Source organism: Pseudophryne corroboree, chromosome 2, assembly GCF_028390025.1.
Source record: "Pseudophryne corroboree isolate aPseCor3 chromosome 2, aPseCor3.hap2, whole genome shotgun sequence".
Classification (NCBI taxonomy): domain Eukaryota; kingdom Metazoa; phylum Chordata; class Amphibia; order Anura; family Myobatrachidae; genus Pseudophryne; species Pseudophryne corroboree.
The window spans coordinates 1,041,812,165-1,041,825,500 of NC_086445.1; the positions used below are offsets into that span (position 1 = coordinate 1,041,812,165).

General features: G+C 47.0%; 1 protein-coding gene across 1 annotated transcript in view; it reads left to right on the forward strand.

The window, feature by feature from the left end:
- Positions 1-1,548: 1,548 nt before the first annotated feature.
- Positions 1,549-13,336, forward strand: part of LOC134988545 (cystatin-B-like) — a 41,141-nt gene continuing 29,353 nt past the window's right edge. The window contains exon 1 of the mRNA XM_063950558.1: positions 1,549-1,794. Coding sequence (XP_063806628.1) covers positions 1,726-1,794 — 69 coding nt within the window. The 5' untranslated portion in view covers positions 1,549-1,725. The remainder of the gene's footprint in view (positions 1,795-13,336) is intronic.

Below are 13,336 nucleotides of genomic sequence, written 5' to 3' on the forward strand. Positions count from 1 at the left end.
GTGTACAGTATATAGGGTGTGTACAGTGAGGGTGTAGCCTGCACTGTGAGGTGAGCCGGTGTACAGTATATAATACGGTGTACAGTATGTAGGGTGTACAGTATATAGGGTGTGTACAGTGAGGGTGTAGCCTGCACTATGAGGTAAACCGGTGTACAGTATATAATACGGTGTACAGTATGTAGGGTGTAAAGTATATAGGGTGTGTACAGTGAGGGTGTAGCCTGCACTGTGAGGTAAACCGGTGTACAGTATATAATACGGTGTACAGTATGTAGGGTGTAGAGTATATAGGGTGTGTACAGTGAGGGTGTAGCCTGCACTGTGAGGTGAGCCGGTGTACAGTATATAATACGGTGTACAGTATATAGGGTGTGTACAGTGAGGGTGTAGCCTGCACTGTGAGGTGAGCCGGTGTACAGTATATAATACGGTGTACAGTATGTAGGGTGTAGTGTATATAGGGTGTGTACAGTGAGGGTGTAGCCTGCACTGTGAGGTAAACCGGTGTACAGTATATAATACAGTGTACAGTATGTAGGGTGTAGAGTATATAGGGTGTGTACAGTGAGGGTGTAGCCTGCACTGTGAGGTAAGCCGGTGTACAGTATATAATACGGTGTACAGTATGTAGGGTGTACAGTATATAGGGTGTGTACAGTGAGGTTGTAGCCTGCACTGTGAGGTAAACCGGTGTACAGTATATAATACGGTGTACAGTATGTAGGGTGTAGAGTATATAGGGTGTGTACAGTGAGGGTGTAGCCTGCACTATGAGGTAAGCTGGTGTACAGTATATAATACGGTGTACAGTATATAGGGTGTGTACAGTGAGGGTGTAGCCTGCACTGTGAGGTGAGCCGGTGTACAGTATATAATACGGTGTACAGTATGTAGGGTGTACAGTATATAGGGTGTGTACAGTGAGGGTGTAGCCTGCACTATGAGGTAAGCTGGTGTACAGTATATAATACGGTGTACAGTATATAGGGTGTGTACAGTGAGGGTGTAGCCTGCACTGTGAGGTAAACCGGTGTACAGTATATAATACGGTGTACAGTATGTAGGGTGTACAGTATATAGGGTGTGTACAGTGAGGGTGTAGCCTGCACTGTGAGGTGAGCCGGTGTACAGTATATAATACGGTGTACAGTATATAGGGTGTGTACAGTGAGGGTGTAGCCTGCACTGTGAGGTGAGCCGGTGTACAGTATATAATACGGTGTACAGTATATAGGGTGTGTACAGTGAGGGTGTAGCCTGCACTGTGAGGTGAGCCGGTGTACAGTATATAATACGGTGTACAGTATGTAGAGTATATAGGGTGTGTACAGTGAGGGTGTAGCCTGCACTGTGAGGTAAACCGGTGTACAGTATATAATACGGTGTACAGTATGTAGGGTGTACAGTATATAGGGTGTGTACAGTGAGGGTGTAGCCTGCACTGTGAGGTGGGCCGGTGTACAGTATACAGGGTGTACAGTATATAGAGTATATAGGGTGTGTACAGTGAGGGAGTGGCTTCCACTGTGAGGTGAGCCGGTGCTGTACAGTACACTGGGCGTACACCCGCGGCTCTCACATTCCTCCATCGTCTACACAGGCTGCTCCCGCCTGCAGTACATGGTCCTGTCCGGACGCCCCCCTCCCGGCATGGTACGGTCCGCACTATAGCTACAGGCACAGTGAGGGACAGAGCGGGCGGAGGCACGGACTGATCCAATCATGCGGCGGTGCGGGGGGACCGGACCTGTCAAGCCTGCGGACGCTGAGGTGCAAGCTATATGTGAGCAGGTGAGTGGGCGCTGTGCTGAACCTGCCCTGAGCACAGGGCCAAATAACACGCGTGGGAGGCTGGAGTAGTGGGTGTAACTTACAGTGTGCACCCCGGGGACAACATGTGCTGTGCGTAACATCTGCCTGTTATACGGTGTTTCCTCTCCCCATAGGGTGATATATACTGTTCCCATCACTTCCTCCCCTCTATAGGGTGATATATACTGTTCCCATCACTTCCTCCCATCTATAGGGTGATATATACGGTTCCCATCACTTCCTCTCATCTATAGGGTGATATATTCTGTTCCGATCACTTCCTATCATCTATAGGGTGATATATACTGTTCCCCTCCTCTATAGGATGCTATATACTGTTCCCATCACTTCCTCCCCTCTATAGGGTGATATACACTGTTCCCATCACTTCCTCCCCTCTATAGGGTGATATATACTGTTCCCATCACTTCCTCCCCTCTATAGGGTGATATACACTGTTCCCATCACTTCCTCCCCTCTATAGGGTGATATATACTGTTCCCATCACTTCCTCCCCTATATAGGGTGATATATACTGTTCCCATCACTTCCTCCCCTCTATAGGGTGATATATACTGTTCCCATCACTTCCTCCCCTCTATAGGGTGATATATACTGTTCCCATCACTTCCTCCCCTCTATAGGGTGATATATACTGTTCCCATCACTTCCTCCCCTCTATAGGGTGATATATACTGTTCCCATCACTTCCTCCCTCTATAGGGTGATATATACTGTTCCCATCACTTCCCCTCCTCTATAGGGTGATATATACTGTTCCCATCACTTCCCCTCATATATACTGTTCCTCTCTATAGGGTGATATATAATGTTCCCATCAATCCCTCTCATCTATAGGGTGATATATACTGTTCCCCTCCTCTATAGGGTGATATATACAGTTCCCATCACTTCATCTCATCTATAGGGTGATATATACTGTTCCCATCACTTCCTCTCCCTATAGGGTGCTATATAATGTTCCCATCACTTCCTCTCCTCTATAGGGTGCTATATACTGTTACCATCACTTCCTCTCCCTATAGGGTGATATATATGGTTACCATCACTTCCCCTCCCCTATATGGTGCTATATACTGTTCCCATCACTTCCTCCCCTCTATGGGGTGATATATACTGGTCCCATCACTCCCTATCCTCTATAGGGTGATATATACTGTTCCCATCACTTCCTCCCCTCTATAGGGTGATATATACTATTCCCATCACTTCATCTCATCTATAGGGTGATATATACTGTCCCCCTCCTCTATAGGGTGATATATAATGTTCCCATCACTTCCTCCCCTCTATAGGGTGATATATACTGTTCCCATCACTTCCTATCCTCTATAGGGTGCTATATACTGTTCCCATCACTTCCCCTTCTCTATGGGGTGCTATATACTGTCCACATAACTTCCTCTCCTCTATAGGGTGATACATACTGTTCCCATCACTTCCCCTCCTCTATAGAGTGCTATATACTGTTCCCATCACTTCCTCTCCTCTATAGGGTGATATATACTGTTACCCTCACTCCCCCTCCCCTATAGGGTGCTATATACTGTTCCCATCACTTGATCTCCTCTATAGGGTGATACATACTGTTCCCATCACTTCCCCTCCTCTATAGAGTGCTATATACTGTTCCCATCACTTTCTCTCCTCTATAGGGTGATAGATACTGTTACCATCACTTCCTCTCCTCTATAGGGTGATATATACGGTTACCATCACCTCCTGTCCCCTATAGGGTGCTATATACTGCTCCCATCACTTCCTCTCCTCTATAGGGTGATATATACTGTTCCCATCACTTCCCCTCCTCTATAGGGTGATATATACTGTTTCCATCACTCCCCCCCTCTATAGGGTGATATATACTGTTCCCATCACTACCTCTCCCTATAGGGTGATATATACTGTTCCTCTCCTCTATAGTGTGATATATACATTTACCATCACTTCCCCTCCTCTATAGAGTGCTATATACTGTTCCCATCACTTCCTCTCCTCTATAGGGTGCTATATACTGTTACCATCACTTCCTCCTCTATAGGGTGATATATATACGGTTACCATCACTTCCTCTCCTCTATAGGGTGATATATATATATATATATATATACTGGTCCCATCACTTCCTCTCCCTATAGGGTGATATATACTGTTACCATCACTTCCTCTCCTCTATAGGGTGATATATACTGTTCCCATCACTTCCTCTCCTCTATAGGATGATATATAATGTGCCCATCACTTCCTCTCCTCTATAGGGTGATATATACGGTTACCATCACTTCCTCTCCCTATAGGGTGATATATACTGTTACCATCACTTCCCGTCCCCTATAGGGTGCTATATACTGTTCCCATCACTTCCTCTCCTCTATAGGGTGATATATACTGTTCCCATCACTTCCTCTCCTCTATAGGGTGTTATATACTGCTCCCATCACTTCCTCTCCTCTATAGGGTGCTATATACAGTTACCATCACTTCCCCTCCTCTATAGGGTGATATATACTGTTACCATCGCTTCCTCCCCTCTATACGGTGATATATACTGTTACCATCACTTCCTCCCCGCTATACGTGATATGTACTGTTACCATCACTTCCTCCCATCCATATGGTGATATATACTGTTACCATCACTTCCTCTCCTATATAGGGTGCTATATACTGTTCCCATCACTCCCCTCCCCTATAGGGTGATATATACTGTTACCATCACCTCCTGTCCCCTATAGGGTGCTATATACTGCTCCCATCACTTCCTCTCCCTATAGGGTGCTATATACTGTTCCCATCACTTCCTCTCCCTAAAGGGGGCTTTGTACTGTTCCCATCACTTCCCCTCCTCTGTAGGGTGCTATATACTGTTCCCATCACTTCCTCTCCTCTATTGAGTGATATATATTGTTCCCATCACTTCCTCTCCTCTATAGGGTGCTATATACTGTCCCCATCACTTCCCCTCCTCTATAGGGTGATATATACTGTTCCCATCACTTCCCCTCCCCTATAGGGTTCTATATACTGTTCCCATCACTTCCTCACCCCTTTAGGGTGCTATATACGGTTACTATCACTTCCTCTCCTCTATAGGGTGATATACACTGTTCCCATCACTTCCTCTCCTCTATAGGGTGATATATACTGTTTCCATCACTTCCTTTCCGCTATAGGGTGTTATATACTCTTACCATCACTTCCTCTCCTCTGTACGGTGATATATACTGTTACCATCACTTCCTCTCCCTATAGGGTGATATATACTGTTCCCATCACTTCCTCTCCCCTTTAGGGTGCTATATACGGTTACTATCACTTCCTCTCCTCTATAGGGTGATATACACTGTCCCCATCACTTCCTCTCCGCTATAGGGTGTTATATACTCTTACCATCACTTCCTCTCCCCTATACGGTGATATATACTGTTCCCATTACTACCTCTGCCCTATAGGGTGAAATATACTGTTCCCATCACTTCCTCCCCACTACAGTCATATGACACTCCTATGATGCACCAGCTACACTCCTATGAAATGGCTGCTACACATGACACTCCTATGAAATGCCCGCTACACATGACACTCCTATGACACATACGCTACACATGACACTTCTGTGACATGTCCACAACACCCCATATGATATGCCTGCTAAACTCCTATGAAATGCCCGCTACACATGACACTCCTATGACGCATCTGCTACACATGACACTTCTGTGACATGTCCACAACACCCCATATGACATGCCTGCTAAACTCCTATGAAATGCCTGCTACACTCCTATGAAATGTCCGCTATACATGACACTCCTATGACGCATCAGCTACACTACTATGAAATGCCCGCTGTACATGAAACTCCTATGACGCATCTGTACACTCCTATGAAATGCCCGCTGCACATGACACTCCTATGACGCATCCGCTACACCCCTATGAAATGCCCGCTACACGACACTCTTATGACGCACCCACTACACTCCTATGAAATGCCCGCTACATGACACTCTTATGACGCACCCACTACACTCCTATGAAATGCCCGTTACGCATGACACTCCTATGACGCATCCGCTACACATGACACTTATGTGACATGCCTGCTAAACTCCTATGAAATGCCCGTTACACATAACACTCCTATGACGCATCCGCTACACATGACACTTCTGTGACATGTCCACGACACCCCTATGACATGCCTGCTAAACTCTATGAAATGCCCGCTACACATGACACTACTATGACGCATCCGCTACACATGACACTTCTATGACTCACCCGCTACACTCCTATAAAATGGCCGCTACACATGACACTCCTATGACACACTCACAACCCTTGGCACTTCTGTGACATGTCCACAACACCCCATATGATATGCCTGCTACACTCCTATGAAATGCCCACTACACATGACACTTCTATGACGCATCCGCTACACATGACACCTCTGTGACATGTCCATGACACCCCTATATATAGGGTGATATATACTGTTACCATCACTTCCTCTCCCCTATAGGGTGATATATACTGTTACCATCACTTCCTATCCCCTATAGGGTGATATATACTGTTCCCATTACTACCTCTGCCCTATAGGGTGATATATACTGTTCCCATCACTTCCTTTCCTCTATAGGGTGATATATACGGTTACCATCACTTCCTTTCCTCTATAGTGACATATACTGTTACCATCACTCCTATCCCCTATAGGGTGATATATACTGTTCCCATTACTACCTCTGCCCTATAGGGTGATATATACTGTTCCCATCACTTCCTTTCCTCTATAGGGTGATATATACTGTTACCATCACTTCCTCTCCTCTATAGGGTGATATATGCTGTTCCAATCACTTCCTCCCCTCTATAGGGTGATATATACTGTTACCATCACTTCCTATCCCCTATAGGGTGATATATACTGTTCCCATTACTACCTCTGCCCTATAGGGTGATATATACTGTTCCCATCACTTCCTTTCCTCTATAGGGTGATATATACTGTTCCCATCACTTCCTTTCCTCTATAGGGTGATATATACTGTTACCATCACTTCCTTTCCTCTATAGTGACATATACTGTTACCATCACTCCTATCCCCTATAGGGTGATATATACTGTTCCCATTACTACCTCTGCCCTATAGGGTGATATATACTGTTCCCATCACTTCCTTTCCTCTATAGGGTGATATATACTGTTACCATCACTTCCTCTCCTCTATAGGGTGATATATGCTGTTCCAATCACTTCCTCCCCTCTATAGGGTGATATATACTGTTACCATCACTTCCTCTCCTCTATATGGTGATATATACTGTTACCATCACTTCCTCTCCTCCATAGAGTGATATATACTGTTACCATCACTTCCTCTCCCCTATAGGGTGATGTATACTGTTCCCATAACTTCTTCTCCCCTATAGGGTGATATATATATATACTCCTATGCCACGCCCACTACACTCATATGACACTCCTATGATGCACCCGCTACACTCCTATTAAATGGCTGCTACACATAACACTCCTATGACGCACCCGCTACACTCCTATGAAATGCCCGCTACACATGACACTCCTATGACGCATCCGCCACACATGACACTTCTATGACGCACCCGCTACACTCCTATGAAATGCCCGCAACACATGACACTCCTATGACGCACCCGCAACACTCCTATGAAATGCCCGCAACACATGACACTCCTATGACGCATCGGCTACACATGACACCTCTGTGACATGTCCACGACACCCCTATATATAGGGTGATATATACTGTTACCATCACTTCCTCTCCCCTATAGGGTGATATAATAAGAATTTACTCACCGGTAATTCTAGTTCTCGTAGTCCGTAGTGGATGCTGGGAACTCCGTAAGGACCATGGGGAATAGCGGGCTCCGAAGGAGACTGGGCACTCTAAGAAAGAATTAGGACTACCTGGTGTGCACTGGCTCCTCCCTCTATGCCCCTCCTCCAGACCTCAGTTAGGGAAACTGTGCCCGGAAGAGCTGACACAATAAGGAAAGGATTTGGAATCCCGGGTAAGACTCATACCAGCCACACCAATCACACCGTACAACACGTGATACTATACCCAGTGAACAGTATGAACAACAACTGAGCCTCTCGAATAGATGGCTCCAAACAATAACCCTTTAGTTAGGCAATAACTATATACAAGTATTGCAGACAATCCGCACTTGGGATGGGCGCCCAGCATCCACTACGGACTACGAGAAATAGAATTACCGGTGAGTAAATTCTTATTTCTCTGACGTCCTAGTGGATGCTGGGAACTCCGTAAGGACCATGGGGAATAGCGGTCCGCAGGAGTCTGGGCACATCTAAAGAAAGCTTTAGGATCACCTGGTGTGCACTGGCTCCTCCCCCCATGACCCTCCTCCAAGCCCCAGTTAGATTTCTGTGCCCGACGAGAAGGGTGCACACTAGGGGCTCTCCTGAGCTCTTTGTGAAAGTTTTAGTTTAGGTTTATTATTTTCAGTGAGACCTGCTGGCAACAGGCTCACTGCATCGTGGGACTAAGGGGAGAAGAAACGGACTCACCTGCGTGCAGAGTGGATCGGGTTTCTTAGGCTACTGGACATTAGCTCCAGAGGGACGATCACAGGTTCAGCCTGGATGGGTCCCGGAGCCGCGCCGCCGGCCCCCTTACAGAGCCAGAAGAGCGAAGAGGTCCGGTGAAATCGGCGGCAGAAGACGATCCTGTCTTCAGATAAGGTAGCGCACAGCACCGCAGCTGTGCGCCATTGCTCTCAGCACACTTCACACTCCGGTCACTGAGGGTGCAGGGCGCTGGGGGGGCAGCGCCCTGAGACGCAATAAATCGATAAAAACCTTATATGGCTAAAATAAATGCATCACATATAACTCCTGGGCTATATGGATGCATTTAACCCCTGCCAAAACATACAGAAAAACGGATGATAAGGACGCCGAGAAAGGGGCGGAGCCTATCTCCTCAGCACACTGGCGCCATTTTCCCTCACAGCTCAGTTGGAGGGAAGCTCCCTGGCTCTCCCCTGCAGTCACTACACTACAGAAAGGGGTTAAAAAAGAGAGGGGGGCACAAATTAGGCGCAGTATAAACAATACAGCAGCTATAAAGGGAAAAACACTTATATAAGGTTATCCCTGTATATATATAGCGCTCTGGTGTGTGCTGGCAAACTCTCCCTCTGTCTCCCCAAAGGGCTAGTGGGTCCTGTCCTCTATCAGAGCATTCCCTGTGTGTGTGCTGTGTGTCGGTACGTTTGTGTCGACATGTATGAGGAGAAAAATGATGTGGAGACGGAGTAGAGTGTCTGTAATAGTGTTGTCACCCCCTAGGGGGTCGACACCTGAGTGGATGTACTGTTGAAATTGCGTGACAGTGTCAGCTTTGTATAAAAGACAGTGGTTGACATGAGACAGCCGGCTACTCAGCTTGTGCATGTCCAGACGTCTCATACAGGGGCTCTAAAGCGCCCGTTACCTCAGATACAGACGCCGACACGGATACTGACTCCTGTGTCGACGGTGAAGAGACAACCGTGATTTCCAATAGGGCCACTCATTGCATGATTGATGCAATGGAAAATGTTTACACTTTTCTGATAATATGAATACCACCAAAAAAAGGGGTATTATGTTTGGTGAGGAAAAACTTCCTGTAGTTTTCCTAAATCTGAAAAATAAAATGAGGTGTGTGATGATGCGTGGGTTTCCCCCCGATAACAATTGATAATTCTAAAAAGTTATTGGCAGTATACCTTTTCCTGCCAGAGGTTAGGGTGCGTTGGGAAACACCCCCTACAGGGGATAAGGCGCTCACACGCTTGTAAGAACAAGGGCTCTACCCTCTCTTGAGATGGCCGCCCTTAAGGATCCTGCTGATAAAAAGCAGGAGGGTATCCTAAAATGTATTTACACACATACTAGTGTTATACTGCGACCAGCAATCGCCTCAGCCTGGATGTGCAGTGCTGGGTTGGCGTGGTCGGATTCCCTGACTGGAAATATTGATATCCTAGATAAGGACAGTATATTATTGCCTATAGAGCAATTAAAAGATGCATTTCTATATATGCATGATGCACAGCGGAATATTTGCCGACTGGCATCAAGTATAAGTGCGTTGTATTCTACCAGTAAAGTGGTCAGGGATTCCAAACGGCATTTGGAAGTATTGCCTTAAAAAAAGGGGATGTACCCTAGGTCGCCTCTCAAAATAAGACGCCGTATTATCAGGCGCAGTCCTGGTTGGCAAGCGGACAAAAGGGTTCCTCTTTTCTGCTCGCGACAGAGGGAGAGGAAATAGGCTGCAGAGATCAGCCAGTTCCCAGGAACAGAAACCCTTTTCCGCCTCTGCCAAGCCCTCAGTATGACGCTAGGGCTTTACAAGTTCAGGCACGGTGGGGGCCCGTTCTCAGTGAATTTCAGTGCGCAGTGGGCTCACTCGCAAGTAGACCCCGGGATCCTTCAGGTGTTATCTCAGGGGTACAAAATTGGAATTCGAGACGTATTCCCCTCGCCGTTTCCAAAAAGTCTGTTTTACCGACGTCTCCCGCTGACAGGGAGGCAGTTTTGGAAGCCATTCACAAGCTGTATTCCCAGCAGGTGATAATTAGGGTACCCCTCCTGCAACAGGGAACGGGGTATTATTCCACACTATTGTGGTACCGAAGCCAGACGGCTCGGTGAGACCGATTTTAAAATCTAAAATCTTTGAACACTTACATACAGAGGTTCAAATTCAAAATTGAGTCACTCAGAGCAGTGATTGCAAACCTGGAAGAAGGGGACTACATGATGTCTCGGGACATCAAGGATGCTTACCTTCATGTCAAAATTTACCCTTCTCACCAAGGGTATCTCAGGTTATGGTACAGAACTGTCACTATCAGTTCAGACGCTGCCGTAGGGAGGGTCCACGGCACCCCGGGTCTTTACTGAAGTAATGACCGAAATGATGATATTCCTTCAAAGGAAGGGAATTTTTAGTTATCCTTTACTTGGACGATTCCCTGATAAGGGTAAGATCCAGGGAACAGTTGGAGATCGGTGTAGCACTATCTCAGGTAGTGTTGCGGCAGCACGATTGGATTCTCAATATTCCAGATTCGCAGCTGGTTCCGACGACTTGTCTTCTGTTCCTAGGGATGATCCTGGACACAGTCCAGAAAGAAGGTGTTTCTCCCGGAGGAAAAAGCCAGGGAGTTATCCGAGCTAGTCAGGAACCTCCTAAAACCAAACCAAGTCTCAGTGCATCAATGCACAAGGGTTCTGGGTAAAAATGGTGGCTTCCTACGAAGCAATCCCATTCGGCAGATTCCACGCAAGACTTTCCAGTGGAACCTACTGGACAAATGGTCCGGGTCGCATCTTCAGATGCATCAGCGGATAACCCTGTCACCAGGGACAAGGGTATCCCTCCTGTGGTGGTTGCAGAGTGCTCATCTTCTAGAGGGCCGCAGATTCGGCATTCAGGACTGGATCCTGGTGACCACGGATGCCAGCCTGCGCGGCTGGGGAGCAGTCACACAGGGAAGGAATATCCAGGGCTTATGGTCAAGCCTGGAGACATCACTTCACATAAATATCCTGAAGCTAAGGGCCATTTACAATGCTCTAAGCTTAGCAAGACCTCTGCTTCAAGGTCAGCCGGTGTTGTTCCAGTCGGACAACATTACGGCAGTCACCCACGTAAACAGACAGGGTGCCACAAGAAGCAGGAGGGCAATGGCAGAAGCTGCAAGGATTCTTCGCTGGGCGAAAAACCATGTGATAGCACTGTCAGCAGTTTTCATTCCGGGAGTGGACAACTGGGAAGCAGATTTCCTCAGCACGACCTCCACCCGGGAGAGTAGGGACTTCACCCAGAAGTCTTCCACATGATTATAAACCGTTGGGAAAAACTCGACAGGTATTGCGCCAGGTCAAGGGACCCTCAGGCAATAGCTGTAGATGCTCTGGTAACACCGTGGGTGTACCAATCAGTGTATGGGTTCCCTCCTCTGCCTCTCATACCCAAGGTACTGAGATTGATAAGATGGAGAGGAGTAAGCACTATATTAGTTGCTCCGGATTGGCCAAGAAGGACTTGGTAACCGGAACTTCAAGAGATGCTCACGGAGGATCCGTGGCCTCTACCTCTAAGAAGGGACCTGCTTCAGCGGGGACCTTGTCTGTTCCAAGACTTGCCGCGGCTGCGTTGACGGCCTGGCGGTTGAACGCCGGATCCTGAAGAAAAAAGGCATTCCGGATGAAGTCATCCCTATCCTGATCAAGGCCGGGAAGGATGTAACCGAAAAACATTATCACCGCATTTGGCGAAAATATGTTGCGTGGTGCGAGGCCAGTAAGGCTCGACGGAGGAAATTCAACTGGGTCGATTCCTACATTTCCTGCAAACAGGAGTATCTATGGGCCTGAAATTGGGGTCCATTAAGGTTCAAATTTCAGCTCTGTCGATTTTCTTCCAAAAAAGAACTAGCTTCAGTCCCTGAAGTTCAGACGTTTGTTAAAGGGGTACTGCATATACAGACTCCTTTTGTGCCTTCAGTGGCACTTTGGGATCTCAAGGTGGTTTTTGGGTTCCAAAAGTCACATTGGTTTGACCCACTTAAATCTGTGGAGTTAAAAATATCTCACAGAAAAAGTGGTCATGCTGTTGGCTATGGCCTGGGCCAGGCGCGTGTCAGAATTGGTGGCTTTATCCTGTAAAAGCCCTTATCTGAGTTTCCATTCGGACAGGGCGGAATTGAGGACTCGTCCTCAGTTTCTCCCTAAGGTGGTTTCAGCGTTCACCTGAACCAAACCTATTGTGGTGCCTGCGGCTACTAGGGACTAAGTTGCTAGACGTTGTCAGGACCCGGAAAATATATGTTTCCAGGACGGCTGGAGTCAGGAAATCTGACTTGCTGTTTATCCTGTATGCACCCAACTAGCTGGGTGCTCCTGCTTCTAAGCAGACTATTGCTCGTTGGATTTGTAGTACAATTCAGCTTGCACATTCTGTGGCAGGCCTGCCACAGCCAAAAATCTGTAAATGCCCACTCCACAAGGAAGGTGGGCTCATCTTGGGCAGCTGCCAAGGGGTCTCGGCTTTACAATTTTGCAGAGCAGTTACTTGGTCAGGAGCAAATACGTTTGTAAAATTCTACAAATTTGATACCCTGGCTGAGGAGGACCGGGAGTTCTCTCATTGGGTGCTGCAGAGTCATCTGCACTCTCCCGCCCGTTTTGGGAGCTTTGGTATAATCCCCATGGTCCTTGCGGAGTTCCCAGCATCCACTAGGACGTCAGAGAAAATAAGAATTTACTTACCGATAATTCTATTTCTCGTAGTCCGTAGTGGATGCTGGGCGCCCATCCCAAGTGCGGATTGTCTGCAATACTGGTACATAATTATTGTTACCAAAAAATTCGGGTTATTGCTGTAGTGAGCCATCTTTTCTAGAGGCTCCTCTATTA